At 37.2% G+C, this 19,999-nt stretch overlaps 2 protein-coding genes across 3 annotated transcripts in view; one reads left to right on the forward strand and one right to left on the reverse strand.

Annotated features, from left to right (window-relative positions):
* LRP2BP (LRP2 binding protein) overlaps positions 1-487 on the forward strand; it is a 39,019-nt gene extending 38,532 nt beyond the window's left edge. For both annotated transcript variants that reach the window (XM_063459994.1, XM_063459995.1), the window contains exon 10: positions 63-487. In XM_063459994.1, the coding sequence (XP_063316064.1) occupies positions 63-128 (66 nt within the window). In that variant the 3' untranslated portion in view covers positions 129-487. The remainder of the gene's footprint in view (positions 1-62) is intronic.
* Positions 488-3,281: 2,794 nt separating this feature from the next.
* SNX25 (sorting nexin 25) overlaps positions 3,282-19,999 on the reverse strand; it is a 200,037-nt gene continuing 183,319 nt past the window's right edge. Inside the window, exons 14-19 of the mRNA XM_063458117.1 lie at positions 18,977-19,141; positions 10,843-10,960; positions 10,150-10,216; positions 7,399-7,580; positions 4,000-4,100; positions 3,282-3,554 (exon numbers count right to left, since the gene is read on the reverse strand). Coding sequence (XP_063314187.1) covers positions 3,459-3,554; positions 4,000-4,100; positions 7,399-7,580; positions 10,150-10,216; positions 10,843-10,960; positions 18,977-19,141 — 729 coding nt within the window. The 3' untranslated portion in view covers positions 3,282-3,458. The remainder of the gene's footprint in view (positions 3,555-3,999; positions 4,101-7,398; positions 7,581-10,149; positions 10,217-10,842; positions 10,961-18,976; positions 19,142-19,999) is intronic.

The following is a 19,999-nucleotide window of genomic DNA, read 5'->3' on the forward strand; positions in this document are numbered from 1 at the left end:
GTAAGACATGTACCCTTTCATGGATATTTATAGTATACCTTAATTTCTTTCCTGCTCTTTAGGCTTGCCTCCTGGATGCGAACGTGGCTTCAGATCTTCACTACGATCTCATTTACAGCAAAATCTAGTTACATTGTACGTGAGAATAAATAATTCCAGAGAGCAATTGATTTAGTTTTGTTCCCACTTTTTCCCATTGGATTCTTAATAAGGCACTCACAGCCAATAAATGTCTTAAAAAATATACAAATTACTTTACCAAAAAAATTATTTTAAAATACATGCAATAAGTGGTCTATAATGAGAAATGATGGGCTCAGATTAAATAAGCAGGTGAAATGCAAGAACTCAATTTGTGTCTTTTTGCTTTCTGTGCTTTAATAAAGCATTTTGAATTGGGGAGGGGGATATGTGAGGATCCAAGTTCCCATGACAGTTAGCAGCCACAGTTTTCAATAAAATCCTGATTTTCATCCAATTTTAATGATTCAATTTCCTATAAACAAAGATTCATACATATTCTATTATAACATTGGTCGCTTCTGCTCTTAAATGATAATCTTTCATAGAATATAATCAAAATAGTATAATTTTTTCATCTTAATTAATTAAAGCAACCCTTGCTTTATTTGAAATCCATCCCAAATTAAGGGTACTAAGCAGAAACAGTTTTGGTCATTTAATGTCTATCCAAATAAGACAATACGGAAATCACAAATGATCCACAGGCGCTAAACACCAGAGCCAAGTGCATTATTTTGGCTCCACCTTTGTGAGTGTTCCCAGTTTATTTTTTTTAACAATTGATGTGTACTATTGGTTTCTCCTATGTTTGTGTTTTTAGATTCTACATCTACCTCAATATACATTGATTTTTATTTGTATGTATGTATGTATGTGTAGCATTTTAGCTTTTTGCTCCACCCCAATTTTGTGTATTTTATTGTTCCAAATAAGAACATACTCTTGCAATTAAAGGGCAATTGACTTATAACTTATTATTAGATAAGCTTTACATTGGAAATCTGCTATAAATAAACCCGATGATTAATAAACCTGTGTATATATGTACAGACATCTCATGATTACTACAGTCAAAATAATCTGTGAATTTTAGGTTTTTTTAATGAAATTTTTCCACCTATAAGATTCATTTTGTGCAGAATGTAAAAAAAGGTTCACACAAACAAAATGCATAATAGAAATGCGGTTTGTTGTCCAATTGTCAGTTTGTAGACTTCTTTGAATTAAAGTGGCACATTAGGGCCTACTGTCATCTAGAAGAGTTAATTCTCCCAGCAGTAGCAAGTGACGGCTGCAGGGAATTGGCTCGGTCTATGGAGGGTCTTGCTAGATCCTCCCTAGACCTCAGTGCTGTACACTTGCACATGTGCAGAAGAGGGGCGTCCGGAAGAAGATGGTCGTGCCCATGAGGGACAGGTTCAGAGGAGTTAAACTCCCCTTTTTCCTGCCTCGTATTTACGGATTGGTCTGATTAAATGTATATAAAGTTATATAGCTTTCTCAATGGTGATTTGTGCATCCTCACTGATCGCTGCTATAGCAAAACTTTAAAATCGCTGCTAAAAGAGTCCTCTCACCTATTATCCACGTGACCACAACTTCAATCTAATAATACAGTCTGGAAATGGTAAATGTTCACCATTAGCAGCCAGGAAACATTGCAAATCGCTGTCAAGTTTAATCACCAATACGACAACGGTTGGAAATTCTAATTGATTTTCAAATTTAAGGCCAAAGGAGCCAAACTGACTATTTAGGTCTTCATTTTGACAGTCATGTTGAAGGGTATACTAAAACCTGCAGTGCCGGCTACATTTTAAGGCCTGGATAGTAGCAGAACACTTCAAAATTTAAGCCCTGATTGATGTGTTATGTTTTTTTCTCCATTGTTACTTTCTCAATGCAATTTTCTGTATACACAGTATTTACTGTTTTCTGCATTTCTTTCCCCTTTTTTTATTCTTACCCTGCTCCCTCCTTTCACCAGCAGTATATATCTTATATCGCTTATGTGAGATCTCTTTATTCTATGCTACCTAGAGACCTCACACACCATCCACTACAAGCAATAGCTCCATTTTCCCTGTTCTTAGCACCCTGTGCGAATGGTCTAAGACATGTCCTTTACCTTCCAATCTCCCCACTTGCCTCAAGACCCCTTCATATTCTTTAGATTGTAAGCTCACGAGCCATTAAGCTTAGTACTTTATATAAAAGGGAAGTGGTGATCTCAGCTCATGGGTATCATCCTCTATTTCTATTGCATTGGTTGTCTATACGGTACAATCTATTTTCCCCTGATTGTACATCGATGTGGAATATGTTGGTGCTTTATAAATAATCCAGCTCTGATTGCAGGGCCGTTGGTTTCACATCATCAGTTATTTAAGTACCATGGTTAAGACAGACAGGGCCTTTACTTTTACATTTGCAAATGCCAGAGCTCTGTGTACAATGCTGGTAGTTGATACATAATGATAATTCATTGTGCTTGCTAATTAATGATCCCCTTTCAGAAAGAGAAGCATTATGGATTCACAAAAAACACACCACTAGTTCATTCCCCCATGAGAATTATTTTAAGATATAATGAACAACAATTAGACTGTGGTCACTGTAGCTTCAACAGTAAATGATCCTTTTACAGAGACAAATAGAAAAGCATTGTTCTTTAACAAATAGAAAAGCATTGGATTGTTCTCCAACTAGGAGGATGTCTCCATTATTAGAATCTAAATTAAGAGATTTTTTCCCCCACACAATGGCCTCAAATTCTATGCATGCTCTTGCATTATTCATTTCTAAACTCTCATCTATCTTTCGGTAATCAGAAAGGCTGGTATCTTAAGGTAGACATCCTAAACATAAAATGAGTCCATTTTTATTTATTGCTTACAAATATTTTAAATAATGGGCAGTCTTTGGTAAAAATAAAAGCAATCAAGAATAAAATATTCACAATAACATTACAGAAAGTATTGCACAAAACATTCTTCAAAACACCGGAAATAATAAAGGAATGTTCAAGGTCCTCAATAAGAGGGAGATGGAACTATACAACATTCAGTTGTTTTTCACACCAGTAAACAAAAAATAAAATAAAAAAAATTGTAACATCCTAAATTCCCATATGTCCACGGTTTCTGATCAGCACTGACGAGGTTAAAAGGGATTTCTGTTTTCTCACAAGATACAGTACATTTGCAGTTCAGTTCATATTCTAAACCAAATTTTTTTAAATAAAACTGGTAACAATGCAGCATTAATTCTTTATTTCTACACATACAACGGCAATTGTCTTCCTCCGTGACCTGGAAATGGGACACAACATAAAGGAAAAACACTGGGAAATAAATAGTCCTCAGTTGGTCCTCTGTGGAAAAGAGGAAAATAATTTGCATGTCCATGGTTACACAGACATTAGGAGTAGTGCGTCACTTGGAGGTGTCAGCGGTTGGGCTAAGCTTGACTTGTTCTATATGGGTCCGTAGCTCTGGACACAGCTCGATTAGCAGCAGTTCCATCAGCACCTGCAAAGAAAGTCAAAATGTAAGTCAATGAGAATGGCACCAACTTAGAAGCATGATGTCCTGTAACTATTACAGCTTCTATTCACACGGTTATGGCCTGATGTCTTCATAGGTCACATAACAATATTAATGTCCTGTACGTTTAGTGTCAGTGGGTTCTGAAAATTCCATGCTGGCATAGGGATTACACTGTGTACCAATAGATACAGGGTTAACTTGTAACGAGGGACAGACATTGTTTCTCAAACTGGTATGCAGTGACCAACAGTGCTCCAGGATTCAGAAAGTAATCAATTGTGTCTTAATTGAATATTGATAGAGCCTATCCATGGCCTATCCATGATGGACCTTGACCTAGGTAATTGCTAAAGATTTGTAATATACCTTTTGGATGCAGTTTGGCAAACAACAGCCACATAATTCAAATTTAACAGCTGATACTTACATAAAGTAAATGCTTATTAGCCCGGTTTTCCTGGAGTGCATTAAATATTTTAATTATACCATGACGGGCATTCTGCTGTCCAACAAGGTTCTGGAGTGCATCTGAAGTAGATGGAAATTATGAATTACCACACAGCAAAAATAGACACATATCTCCATAAGGAGCACTTAAAGGGATACTATAGTCACCAATACAACTTTAACTTAATGAAGCAGTTTTGGTGTATAGATCATGACCCTGCAGTCTCACTGCTCAATTCTCTGCCATTTAGTAGTTAAAGGGACACTATAGTCACCAGAACCACTAAATCGTAATGTAGTCGTTCTGGTGTCTATGGAATGTCCCTGCAGGCAAGATAAGGTAAGTTAAACATGTTTTAACTCAACAGAGAGCGGGGCTGATCACCTAAATATTTACTCCAGCACTACAGTGTTAGCAATACATGTATGCATGTTGCATTCCTAACACTATAGTGTTGCTTTAATTACTTTGTTTATGCAGCCCTAGTTACACATCCCTGCATGTAATCTATACAGTCTCCCTAAACACTTCCTGTAAAGAGAGATATAATTTGAATTTCATTTTTTGCACAGTTTGTTTAATGTAGAATTTCTGCTGACAATCTGCATAATTTCCACACAAAAAATATTTCGACAATAATTTAGAATTCCTTATCTTCCTACTCTGTTAATAGCTTGCTAGAGTCTACAGGGCCCTCCTGTGTGTGATTAAAGTAAATTAACAAAGGAGGAGATAAAAAGTGTGTTCGATCTATTTGATAATGAAACCATTTCTTCATGCAGGCTGTGCAAGTCACATGTAGGGAAGTGTGGCTAGGGCTGCAAAACAGTAGTGATTTAATGCCTAAATGGCAGAGAATTGAGGGGTGAGACTGTATATACCAGAACCGTTTCATTAAGCTAAAGTTGATTTGTTGCTTAAAGTATCCCTTTAATAACTGAATAAGAAGAAGTATTCAAGCAGAAGGTGATACCTGTCTCAGTACCATGTGTTGGCTATCTCCACCAGGTCCCCAAGAGTTATAATATTTAAAGTACTAAAAATACACAGGTTTCTTCTATTATCAATATATCTTGTGCTTTAGTCTACTAAGTAAAGTAGAGTTTTCTTATTGGTAAGTACCCAGCACATTTAAATACTCCTCTCTCCTTATGATGTAATTATCTCGGTCCTTGTATGACCCTCCTCTCTCCTTATGATGTAATTCTCTCTATTCTTATTGTATGACCCTCCTCTCTCCTTATGATGTCATTCTCTCTATTCTTCTTGTATGACCCTCCTCTCTCCTTATGATGTCATTCTCTCTATTCTTGTACGATCCTCCTCTCTCCTTATGATGTAATTATCTCTGTCCTTGTATGACCCTCCTCTCTCCTTATGATGTAATTATCTCTGTCCTTGTATGACCTTCCTCTCTCCTTATGATGTAATTCTCCCTGTCCTTGTATGACCCTCCTCTCTCCTTATGATGTAACTCTCTATCCTTCTTGTATGACCCTCCTCTCTCCTTATGATGTAATTCTCTCTGTCCTTGTATGACCCTCCTCTCTCCTTATGATGTAATTCTCTATTCTTATTGTATGACCCTCCTCTCTCCTTATGATGTAATTCTCTCTATCCTTCTTGTATGACCCTCCTCTCTCCTTATGATGTAATTATCTCTGTCCTTCTTGCATGACCCTCCTCTGTTCTTATGATGTAATTATCTCTATTCTTCTTGTATGCTAACCTACAGCAGTTTTTCCTAACACCCCATATCTTCACACAACCCTACATAAAATAAATACATAATATACAACTCTCTTCACTAACCTAGCGCTCCTATATCTACAATATTTCAGATCCTGCCAACACACTTCTTGTGTGTCTTACTTATGGTACTAGTTTACTACATATCAGCTGTACTATGTATCTCTTCATCTACCCCATGAATAAGGTTCAGACACAATAATAAGTTCCACAGGGGTTATAGTATTAACATTCGCATCAGTTTTGTTATTTTCTTACGTATTAAACGGTTACTGCTTCCATATACTGACACTTTTTTCCCTGCCTTTTTTGTAGTGCTCCGAAATAATCAGTCTTTCTGCTCATTGTTATCATTCATCATTGATTACATACATAAAATAAGAGAAATTGGTGATATTACTATTTAAAAAGGTGCATTCCCAAGGGTCTGAGAGACGCCTTGGTGGTCAGACAAGGTCACGGTAATGGTTTAGAGAACAGAACACTCTACAGTAAGCTAGATCACAGGAGGCAGACCAAAAGTGCTACACACAATCGAACCTTGTCCCGAAGAGTGGGCAGATCTGAACAGTTCATTCGCTATTTCTTAACTTCAAGTTCAGTTTACATTTTATTTCCCCCTCCCCACCCCCCCTTTTCTTTTTTCCTTTTCCTATTTCCTATTTTGTTCATTATCCCCTCCTGCCACATCCAGGGACAAAAGCCAAATAGACACGGGACTAGACCCCGGGAGAAGAAAGCTACGCTCCAGTAGTTGATACATACACGACTTCCTCATCCTACAACACGCCGTATAAAATGTAGACGGCTAATATTGTACATATACAATAGTCCTGTATTAACTATTTGGTAATAAGCTACTGATTAACAAAGGTGACAACGTAAAGATAACTGCCACTTATCACATCTAATGTTCCAGAGACGTCAAGTGTATGAGACGAATTAACATCATTGTATGAACAGTGTCGCTTATGAATCCCTCCCCCTCTTCTCTTCTGTATCCCCCTTGGTTTGAACTTTGACGTATGGCAAAATAAAAATTGTCAAATAAAAAAAAAAAAAAAAAAAAGGTGCAATCGTAATATTCAATACTTATTTCTATACTTACCTGTCACAATAAACCCCCCATTTGGACCATGGCAGAAACATTTTGGAAAGAAAAGGCACACATTTGCACCTCCTTTTTCATACATTGGAAGAGAAACATTTGTGAAAATAAATAGAAAGGGAAAATATGATGGAAAAGACAAGGTAGGGTATTTTTGGAACAGATATGGGAATAAATATGTGCTAATAAGAGAAGCACCAGAAAAAAATGAGTCCAATCCTTTTTATATATAACCATTGTTATGTATGGCTTATTAGAACCTAGCACATTCCGCTACAGGCTAATGTGTGCATACATTAATAAACCCACTGTCATTAATTGGCCTTATCTTTGTCAGGTGTATTATCCCATGATAGTCTGGCCATTAAGAAAAGAAGGCCAAGGGCCTTGGAGAGTTAATGGCGCAAGCATGGCGAAATATTTCCTTCACCTTTTTTGAATTAAACCATGACAATGCAAATAAGGGATAAAGCAGTAGAGATATAATGCGCCATATCAAGTTATAAAGGTGCGCGGCTTACCGGGAATGTTTTCAAGTAATTTTTGCTGTGCTCTCTGCTTTGTTTCCTGACATTGCAGCTCTGTTCGGGATTTTTTCGGAGGTGCTAATTTACCATTTGGCCAAAAAGCGTCTCTGAATACATTGATATAGTAAACCAGCATCTGTTCACTGAAAATCCAATTGACTGTGTCCCGGATTTGTCTGCAAGAAAATAATTGAAAATAATGTAAAGATTATCAAATGAATCAAGGTCTGCACCTGTGTTTTGGCATTCCACTTGTTAAAACAATTCACTCAATGAGGATAAAACCAGGAAGAGACTGTCCAGGCTAATCACTAAAATGTGAACGCAGGGAATCTCACATTTTCCAATGATTAAATATAATGTGCCAATCAAATCTCGCACAGCACCTTGCTTGCCATTGATATGCATGCTTTCACATTACACCAGGCTAATGATGCCAGCATAAACACGGACATTAAAAGGAATACATTGCTTTTATATAGGTTAAAAATGTGTTCCAATTTCAGAAAGTCATCTGAAATAATTCCATGTGACCCATAGCATAGTGGTGGATCGTGAAAGATGCAGCCAATAAGTCAAACCAATTTTAATAGACCAGCAATAAACATTTTATACATTTCCACTACTAATGAATCAGAATTTAGACACAATCCCATTTTTAACAAGGGCAGCATCAGGTTTAAATACCAACATCAGATGAGTATGTCATTCCTGTAAGCAGGTACCGTATCATTCTTGTAAGTGAAACTGCCCCGCACCACAGGCTGCAGCGTGTAATAGAGGTAGGAAAGAGCTGGCACCTGAATGTATGAAGGGACATGCTATCTATCTGCGGCCCCAACTCTTACGTTTTCATGGGATAGTTTTCTTCCATATATACTATACAAGTTTTTGAGTTTATTTGTTTTAATCCCTAACGGAGTCTCCTAGCCTGTAATCAAATGCTCCGGCACCCAGACGACAGTGCACTACACCGCAACTGCAAAAACAAAGTGGTAAACCGCGCTACACGATAATAGGAGATAATTTAAACAAAAATGTACATACATACAAGTGGTCCCAGTATTGAGGTAGTAGATATAAACCTTAAAAGGATAAAAATAGAAACAATAGTGCAATATGCCAATGTATAATAGAACAATAGTGTAATAATTCAAAAAGCCAGTAGGAGGACCAACTCACACTTTCCAGAGCTGCTAAGAGCTCTGCTGAATAGCGCCTGGACGGTATGATCCCCGTCTAAGGATATGGTGGTGGTATCTGGTATCCGAGGCTCCACAGGCGTATATACAATAAAAGCACAAAGAGAATCCAATAGTGTATTATGTATATATAAATAAGTAAAAGGCAAAGGGTAAATACCCTACTTACAATTTCCAGAGCACTAAACCTGCTCTGGTGGTGAGTGCTTATGGTGGTATAATCCCCACCAAGGGATATAAGCAGGATCCAAGGTGCACAGGAATGAGAGGTAGATCAAGAGCTGGAAACAAACTGCAATTTTATTATTAAAATAAAAAAATCTTTGAATATAAAATCTCCAATAAAAATGACAAAGTCCAAAATGCAATGATCTACACTTCTGAAGAAGCCCCCATTTGGGCGAAACGCGTTAAGTGGATCAAGAAGTCTGGACTTTGCATTTTGGACTTTGTAATTTTTATTGGAGATTTTATATTCAAAGATTTTTTTATTTTAATAATAAAATTGCAGTTTGTTTCCAGCTCTTGATCTACCTCTCATTCCTGTGCACCTTGGATCCTCTTTGTGCTTTTATTGTATATACGTCTGTGGAGCCTCGGATACCAGATACCACCACCATATCCTTAGACGGGGATCATACCGTCCAGGCGCTATTCAGCAGAGCTCTTGGCAGCTCTGGAAAGTGTGAGTTGGTCCTCCTACTGGCTTTTTGAATTATTACACTATTGTACTATTATACATTGGCATATTGCACTATTGTTTCTATTTTTATCCTTTTAAGGTTTATATCTACTACCTCAATACTGGGACCACTTGTATGTATGTACATTTTTGTTTAAATTATCTCCTATTATCGTGTAGCGCGGTTTACCACTTTGTTTTTGCACTTTCTGGTTAATAGCAGGTATTGGGAAGTCCTGCTGGTTTACTGCTGCCGTTCACCCATACATTTTAGAGAGCGCCTACACCTGTGTCTTTACTACACCGCAACTGCCCTCTCCCCCCGTTATCCCCACGGTTAGGGGTATAACTAGAAGTCAGCAATTTACTATTGCTGCAATTAAGTATACAAGTCACATGGCTGTGCGCAATACGCATTTACACTCTCATGTTAAATTGTCAATGTAGGGATACTACCCCTCTGACACATACCTATATCTAAAATGTTATCTCATGTTATGCTGTTCATGCTCAAATGTGTCATATTTCTTCTCCAATTCTGTAACCATCTATGCATTGATATACTAAAACAAAAATGCTCAATAAAAACAGATTGACAAAAAAAAAAAAAAAAGTTGGTGCTTTTTGATGACATGATCAGCACCATGTGAGGTCTTCGCCATGGGACTATCGTAAAGTCTGTTACCGACAAAACCACAGGTTCCGATTACAAATGAGATGCTGACTTTAAGGATATGTATACACAGCAAATCATAACCATGTAGTATGTCTCACCACCACAGGCACTTTAAGGCTTTCCCTCCCCATATTCTAAGGCAGAGGTATAGGACTTATTGTGAAATATGGAAGATAGTAACTTACTTGTTGATGGTCCTTCCAAAGGTTATCTGCACCAGCGCAATCAGTGTCTTTCTCACCCACTTAAACACTGCAACAAAAGAGAGACACATTGTGCAAAGTTGTATTAGATTTTTATTTGCATCTGCAATATCTTGAACTTGAAAGGTGTGGATTGTGTGACTATACATTTGTTTGATTCGTTTTATGAAACTCTTTCTAAAACGTCAATAAAGATTACCAAAAGAGATTTGTTATTTGTACATCAAAGTAATGTCAACAAGGAAACAATTGTTGCAAGTCCTACAAAGAAAATTAGATTTTTCTTTAAATTATTCCAATAGAGTAAGAACTGCTTATCTGTATATTGTACTCTGTTTCAGTAATTTATTTTTTAAATGTAACATTTGAATTTTATTGAATTGTGGGAAAAAGGATACAAAAGAGAGGAGAGAGAGGGGGGAATAGGTAACACCACAAAGAGATCAGTTTCAGATGTTATGCATTAACAGGCATTGGAGGAACCGTTAGGACTTTATATCAAAATACATATCAGGAATAGATGGGAAGAGACAGGCTGACTGCTGTCTAAGCATCCTGGGAGTTATCCACAATAGCTATTTTGCCTATCCCTCATTACGTTCTCAATTCCCATATAACTAAGCTGTGTTTAAGTGCTATGTTTGGCACAGTGGGTGCTACAGATAACATACTTACTCCCCCGCAGTTCAAAAATCTCCACTATCAGCATGAAACATGGCTCAGCCAAGGCATCTTTCTTCCCATCCAAATCGTCCCCGTAATCAGACAAGTCACTGTCTTCCTCAGTTTCATCCTGAAGTAAAATATATAAATATGTAAACTACATGGGTCTCTGACGAGGTCCAGTGCAAGACGCAAGAGGTGCATCACAGGATGTTAAACAATGGTAAGTCCATTTTCTTACTATTGTTTCATTTTGTAGATGAAACCAGCCCAAATATCCCTGGGTTTGGGAAGGAAGGGGTAAAGGGACACTATAGTTTCATGTAGTAGTTCTGGTATCTATACTGTGTCCATGCAGGCGTTTTAATGTAAACACTGCCCTTTCAGAGAAAAGATCACACCGCAGGTAAAGTGATTTGACTGACACAAATACCACAATATATTTATAGTTAGATTGTTTCTTTAACCTCTTCACATCATTAGAAAGTTACATGTTGTCCTACACAGAGTGGGCTTTAATGCCTTTAGGACGGCATGGAACACTCTGCAGTTTTGGTATTAGCACAGTTAAATCCCTGCTCTGTCTGTTGGGGACAGTTTTAGTGGGCCCAGACTTTTTGATGAGCTGCATGCAGCACTAAAAGTCAGCGCTGCAAGCAGCTCTTTGTGGTGTGAGCAGGGTTAAATCCTGTGGTGTGAGACCCAGGTAAGGTTCCCCTCTTTCAGCTAAGGGACATTTTTTTAGCTGCATAGAGCCCATATAGCCATTTATATCCATTCATAACCACAGCTGAGAAATCCTGTTTAGCCGCAGTGTTTCTGGGCTACAGGTTTTTGAAGGGAGACTCCCCCAGTGTCTGAACAGGCTTTGCCAAAGTCTCCTTGCCTGTCCCCAGCTCACTGTGATTGGTACTGGGCTTTGCCAGCTACCCATCGCTGATCACAGTGTAATCGGCTGGGAACCAGGCTCCAGGGTTAAGGTTTAAATTGGGGTAGGCATGTGGTTAGACTTAGTGTAAGCATTGGGTATGGGGTATGGTTAGTTTAGTGTGGGGGTTGGAATAGGCTTACTGTTAACTACCAAAAATTATTTTAGGTCCAAGACATAGAGCAAATTCTAGGTTTTGTTTTGATTCAGAACGTAGACAAACTGCCTTTGTCCTTAACCCCTTAACGCCGTTACGGCGTGCTATGCCGTCACGGGTTAAGTGGGCTTTAACGCCGTTATGACGGCATAGCACGCCGTAACGGCTTGCAGCCCCAGGAGGTAAGTTATACTTACCTCCGCCGCGATCCGCTTCGGGAGGACTGCCTCACAGCCCAGGCAGCCCTCCCACGGCAAATGAGGCCCCCGGGGGCCATGTGATCGCTCTCAAAGAGCGATCACATGGCCCCCTATAGCTGGCTGTGGATATGCCAGCAGGGGGACTGTTTGAAATATCAGACAGTCCCCCTGCTGGTGGGAAGAATTAAAAAAAATAATTAGACATGTGTAAAAATAAAATAAATGCATTTTTATATATATATAATATGTATATATATTATATATTTAACCCCTTAACGACGAGTGACGGACGAGGTCCGTCACTCAGGGGAATGCGTTAATGACGAGTGACGGACCTCGTCCGTCACCCGTTAAAATTAACCCCAGATCGCCGCAATCGCGGCGATCGCGGGGTTAATGGTGCTCCGGTCTGCCTCTGCATTAGAGGCAGACCGGGAGCACCGGATCGGGCTGTCAGAGTACATGTGCCCGCTCTGACAGCATGCCAGAGCGGGCACATGTGCTCTCTATACTCACCTCCGCCTCCCTGCACTTCCTGGTTCTGTGTGAAGTGCAGGGAGCCGGATCTTCAGTGATCCTGCCCCCTGGTGGAAAGAAAATATAGTCAAATTAAAATCCCCCCCCCCCCTTTACCCCCCCTTTACCCATTTTAATAAAAAATTAACCCCTTCCCTGCCAATTGATCACTGACTACAGTGATCAATTGGCAGGGATTACATTTTACTAAGATCTGATTTTTTTTTTAACCCCTGAGGGTTAATTCTTTTTTTTTTTAACCCTCAGGGGTTCAATTTATTTAATTAATTAATTTAAATATTTTAAAATTATAAATTTAGCTAGCTGGGGAGGGTGGAAGTTAGTGGGGAATTGGGGGATTTAGTATTACGCTAACTAGGGGTTAACGTTAAAAAAAGTTTAAAAATACGCTTTAAAAAGTTAAAAAATTAAGTTAAAAAAAAAGTTTTAATAACATTTAAGTAAAAAATGTAAAAAAATAAACCCTTTACCCAGTCCAAATAAAAATTAACCCCTTCCCTGCCAGTCGATCACTGCCTACAGTGATCAAAATACAGATCACAGTATTATACTGTTCTAATTTTTTTTTTAACCCCTGACGATTAACTTTTATTTATTTTTTAACCCTCAGGGGTTAAATTTATTTAATTAACTAATTTAAATATTGTATAATTAAATATTTTGCTAGCTGGGGTGGGTGGGAGTTATGGGAAAATGGGGAATTTACTGTTAGTGCTGCTTACTGCTAGTTAGGGGTTAACGTAAAAAAAAAGCTTAGAAAAATGTTAAATCTGTAAAAAAAAGTTTTACGAAAGTTTAGGAAACTTTAAAAAAATGAATAATCAAAACAAAAGTTTAAAAAATAGTTTTAAAAAGTAAAAAAAGTTTTAAAAAGTAAAAAAATACATTTAATAACGCTCATTACCACTACACCTGGTACAAGCTAGCGGAAAAATGATCCCACGCTAAGGTTCAAAATATGCCTTTTGAAATACCCTGGGATGTCTTCTTTAAGAAATGGTATGGCTTTATGGGGTATTTGGTTTATATAGCCTGGTAAAATACTCTAAAATGGGACATGGGCACAGCGTAAAAATTTAAAGTTTGAAAAAAAATGGAATGGCTGTGTCCCAAATGTGCCCCTCCGATGTCCACATATACCTGGCAAAGGTACATACGGGGGTATTTTTGTACTCAGCAGACATAGCTGAGCAACATATGAAGTATTATACAGTGGTAGTACACATAAGGTTTGCAAAATATACTGTGCAAACTCACTTTGTGTGTCAAAAAGGCAGAAAAAACGCTTATTACCACTACACCTGGTACAAGCTAGCGGAAAAATGATCCCACGCTAAGGTTCAAAATATGCCTTTTGAAATACCCTGGGATGTCTTCTTTAAGAAATGGTATGGCTTTATGGGGTATTTGGATTATATAGCCTGGTAAAATACTCTAAAATGGGACATGGGCACAGCGTAAAAATTTAAAGTTTGAAAAAAAAGGGAATGGCTGTGTCCCAAATGTGCCCCTCCGATGTCCACATATACCTGGCAAAGGTACATACGGGGGTATTTTTGTACTCAGCAGACATAGCTGAGCAACATATGAAGTATTATACAGTGGTAGTACACATAAGGTTTGCAAAATATACTGTGCAAACTCACTTTGTGTGTCAAAAAGGCAGAAAAAACGCTTATTACCACTACACCTGGTACAAGCTAGCGGAAAAATGATCCCACGCTAAGGTTCAAAATATGCCTTTTGAAATACCCTGGGATGTCTTCTTTAAGAAATGGTATGGCTTTATGGGGTATTTGGATTATATAGCCTGGTAAAATACTCTAAAATGGGACATGGGCACAGCGTAAAAATTCAAAATTTGAAAAAAAATGGAATGGCTCTGTCCCAAATGTGCCCCTCCGATGTCCACATATACCTGGCAAAGGTACATACGGGGGTATTTTTGTACTCAGCAGACATAGCTGAGCAACATATGAAGTATTATACAGTGGTAGTACACATAAGGTTTGCAAAATATACTGTGCAAACTCACTTTGTGTGTCAAAAAGGCAGAAAAAACGCTTATTACCACTACACCTGGTACAAGCTAGCGGAAAAATGATCCCACGCTAAGGTTCAAAATATGCCTTTTGAAATACCCTGGGGTGTCTACTTTAAGAAATGGTAGGCCTTTGTGGGGTAGTTTGAATTTAAAACCTGCAAAGATGCTTGGAAATTGCACATAGGCCCGGCGTCAAAATTCAAAGTTCGGTCAAAACTGATATGGCTTGGTCTCCTATATGGCACTGTAGCTTCACAAAATAGTGCCATAGACATACAATGGGGGTGTCCTTTTACTCAGAAGACTTAGCTGAGCATAATTTGGGGGGTTTGAACTTAGTGGCACACATGAAATATACAAAATGCCCAGCAAAAATGCAATCCGTATGTAAAAAATGCACAAAATTATTTTTTACCACATACTTTGGCATGTAATGGTAAAAAAATGGGGGCATGTTAAGGCACAATATGCACCTTATGAGATACCCTGGAGTGTCTTCTTTTACAAATGGTAGGCCTTTGTGGGGTGTTTTGAACAGTAAAACTGTTATAATACCCCAAATGGAAGCATAGGCTCATTAAATCCGTCTCTCAAAATTCTACTGTGAATACTGAAAAGGACAGGTCTCCTGTATGGCACTGTAGCTTCACGAAATAGTGCCATAGACATACAATGGGGGTGTCCTTTTACTCAGAAGACTTAGCTGAGCATAATTTGGGGGGTTTGAACTTAGTGGCACACATGAAATATACAAAATGCCCAGCAAAAATGCAATCCGTATGTAAAATATGCACAAAATTATTTTTTACCACATACTTTGGCATGTAATGGTAAAAAAATGGGGGCATGTTAAGGCACAATATGCACCTTACGAGATACCCCGGAGTGTCTACTTTTACAAATGGTAGGCCTTTGTGGGGTTTTTTTGAACAGTCAAACTACTATAATACCCCAAATGGAAGCATAGGCTCATTAAATCCGTCTCTCAAAATTCTACTGTGAATACTGAAAAGGACAGGTCTCCTGTATGGCACTGTAGCTTCACGAAATAGTGCCATAGACATACAATGGGGGTGTCCTTTTACTCAGAAGACTTAGCTGAGCATAATTTGGGGGGTTTGAACTTAGTGGCACACATGAAATATACAAAATGCCCAGCAAAAATGCAATCCGTATGTAAAATATGCACAAAATTATTTTTTACCACATACTTTGGCATGTAATGGTAAAAAAATGGGGGCATGTTAAGGCACAATATGCACCTTACGAGATACCCCGGAGTGTCTACTTTTACAAATGGTAGGCCTTTGTGGGGTTTTTTTGAACAGTCAAACTACTATAATACCCCAAATGGAAGCATAGGCTCATTAAATCCGTCTCTCAAAATTCTACTGTGAATACTGAAAAGGACAGGTCTCCTATATGGCACTGTAGCTTCACGAAATAGTGCCAAAGACATACAATGGGGGTACCGTTGTACTCAGCAGAAGTAACTGAACACATAATAAAACTTTGTACAGGAATAGCACACACCAAATTTACAAAATACACATGAGAAGTTCTTTGTTATAAGTTTGTGTGCGAAAACCCCCAAAAAACACAATTTTACTCCAATATTTAGCAGAGGTTGGCGGTAAAATGGCTACGTAGAAAGTGTCAAAACAACCTTAGGTAAATAGCCTGTGGTGTCTACTTTATATAAATATATACTTTTGTGTGGCAATTTTGTTTTCTTTTATGGCTATTAGGCTTACAAGACAAACATACCAAATTCTAAAATCGCTCCACATAAAAAGTTTATTTTACTCCTTGTGCTTTGTGACCTGTAACTACCAAAAAAAACTGAAAATCCCAGACACATTATATATTCTGTAATTCAGAACAACTAAATGAATTTATTTTTAATTACTTTCCTTAACCTGCACTAATTATGTACACATTATTATTGCAAAAACTGTAAAAAAAACACACAAAAATTCATTTTTTTGCATATTTCTGTATTTTTTTATAATAAATAAGCATTTATATATACATGTGTTACATCAAATTAAAGCCCTTTCTGTCCTTTAAAAAACGGTATATAATATGTGTCGGTGCAATAAATTAGTAAAATGCAAATTGCAGTTGAACGCAAATAGCAAAAAATGCAAAAAATGCCGTTGTCATTAAGTGAAAGACAAGCTTCTGAAGCTCTGTCCTTAAGGGGTTAATATATATACATATTATATATATGTAACGTCATACAAAGTGTATTTTAATATTAATATAAGTATATATATTAATATTAAAATACACTTAGAATGACATTACATATATATAATATGTATATATATTATATATATAATAGATGTACATATATATATTATATATAAATACGTATAATTAAAATAATAAATAAATTAAATAATAAAATAAATAAATAAAATATTGAAACAAAATTTAATATAAATTATATATGCATATGTAATTTCATTCTAACTGTATTTTGTTATTAATATATATATATATCGGTAACAAAATACACTTAGAATGACATTCTATATATATCTATCTATATATAAAATGCAAATAACCGCAAATATATATATATATAGATAAATACATATAATTACATAAAAGATTACATCAGTATACACGTAGAATTTAAATACCTATAAATGCATATATATTAAAATTCTACATGTATATTTAAATAATCTTCTAACGTAATTATGTGATTTGATTAATTAAAATTTGATTGACATGCATGACAACACAGGGAGAAAGTGCAGAGAATTTAATTTGCAAGCACTATATTTGACCCTGTAACTCTCCAAGACACCATAAAACCTGTACATAGGGGGTACTGTTTTACCCGGGAGACTTCGCTGAACTCAAATATTCGTGTTTCAAACTGGTAAATTGTATTACAACGATGATATTTTAAGTAAAAGTGACGTTTTTTGCATTTTTTACAAGCGAACTGCACTTTTATGGTCTATATTATTGTTGTAATATGTTTTACTGTTTTAAAACACTAATATTTGTGTTTAGTGAAGTCTCCCGAGAATAACAGTACCCCCCATGTACAGGTTTTATGGTGTTTTGGAACGTTAGAGAGTCACATATAAGGCTTGCATTTCATTTTTTTCACATTGAAATTTGCCAGATTGGTTATGTTGCCTTTGAGAGCGTATGGTAGCCCAGGAATGAGAATTACCCCCATGATGGCATACCATTTGCAAAAGTAGACAACCCGAGGTATTGCAAGTGGGGTATGTCCAGTCTTTCTTAGTAGCCACTTAGTCACAAACACTGGCCAAATATTCGTTTTTTGCTTTTTTCACACAAAAACAAATATGAACGCTAACTTTGGCCAGTGTTTGTGACTAAGTGGCTACTAAAAAAGACTAAACATACCCCACTTTCAATACCTTGGCTTGTCTACTTTTTCAAATGGTATGCCATTATGGGGGTAATTCTCATTCCTGGGCTACCACACCGTCTCAAAGGTAACATTACCAATCTGGCAAATTTCAATTTGAAAATGTAATGTTCTATATTTGACCCTGTAACTTTCCAAAACAACATAAAACCTGTTAATGGGGGGTACTGTTGTACTCGTGAGACATCGCAAATATGTGCATTTTTTTTGCAGTAAAACCTAACAGTATTATGACATTCACAGTTAAAATGTCAGACGGAAATGCAAATTTAAAAAAAAATCTTATTTTCTCACATTTTTTTTACTTTTATTCATAATAAATGATGTTCCATATATGAATAGTTAATGATAGATTAAAGCCCTGTTTCTCCTGAACAAAATGATATATAATAAGTGTGGGTGCATATAATTTGAAAGAGGGGAACTACGGGTGAACAGACACATAGCGCAAATTCCAGTTTTTGTTTACGTTTTGTTTTGATCAGAACGTGCACTATTGACTCCGTCCTGAAGGGGTTAATGGGCTGATTAGGCAATATTTTCAGAGAGAAGAAAAAAATGTCATAGTTACTTGATACATTGATCATTACTGAGATGTTTCATTACTAACAGGATGGTGCGTTATTAACAATCACGTTACACTATGGTCATGTTGCCCTCCCACATTGAGCAGCTAGGTAGCCAAGATATCTGAAACAGCCCACATTTTGAGAAGGATGCTAGCAGTTATAGTCACAGTTTAACATTTATGCTGTATATAACAATGCCATTTATATTTATCTCATACATTTAATGTTACAGACAGTAATTATACACAGAGCTCATATTGTGTAGCTGATGCAAGTGAAGAACTTACCTCTTGGTGGGAGAAGAAGTCACCAGGCAGTTTTTCCAAGAACGAGGAGAGTGAGAAGGATGATTTTTTGCCTTGCACGTCTATGACCTTTAGGTGCTCAGGAGAAGGGCTCAGAAAGGCGTAAAGCACTTCACTCTGATACAGTCTCTCATCCGAGAGCAGCTTCTGCAGGGGACACCAGAAGGACCAACAGACCTATAACTACTGCCTCTAGAAAATTAGCAACTACCCCACCAACATTTTATCATAAGCAAGCTGAGTACTGAAAGAAACACACACTGTAATACAGAGCAAACAGACCCCTGAGAGATAGTAAAGGAGAAGTCCAAGCACATTAACAAGCATACTTTATATGACATATCTCCCCTGTATTTACCCCTCATTCTTTCAGACTGTAAGCTTGTTTGGGCACGGCCCTCTTCACCTACTGCTTCTGTACGCCAAACATGTTTTGTTAGAATAGTTTGCCTTGTTTTTGCCTATTGTACAGGGCGGAATATATTTTCTTTGTTGAAATAATTATATTTATTTTGGAAAACGAAGGTGTAAGCGCTGCTATTAGTTAACTATACTGTGTTAGTGCTTTGACTGTGTATTGTTATCATTGTAACAGATACCGCTCTGGCAAGGAAACCTCAGTAAAACAAATATTGTTTTACACTATTGTCCAATGGAATTGGAAAACTTCTAAAGAATAAGTCTATTAAGTCTCATATTAGGAGAAAACCGATGAGGATTAATGTTAATGTATAATGCAAAATGTTAAGACCTTTCATAGATATTGATAGACTATGTTTTTAAGAGCTTTAGAATCATCCTATCGCTCCATTCTCTGCCGGCTCAGAGTGGTGTGAAGAACTGCAACATATCGTGAGACGTTACGGCTCGAGTCAAACTATTCTTGCCGATGACTGCTGCAGCCTGGATCCCCAATGTCCACTGCATTATGTGTAGTACGTATTCACTACTAGAGGATCTAGACAAAACCTAAAACAAACTAAACCCATAAGCAGTATGCAAATA

Source organism: Pelobates fuscus, chromosome 6 (genome assembly GCF_036172605.1).
Source record: "Pelobates fuscus isolate aPelFus1 chromosome 6, aPelFus1.pri, whole genome shotgun sequence".
NCBI lineage: Eukaryota > Metazoa > Chordata > Amphibia > Anura > Pelobatidae > Pelobates > Pelobates fuscus.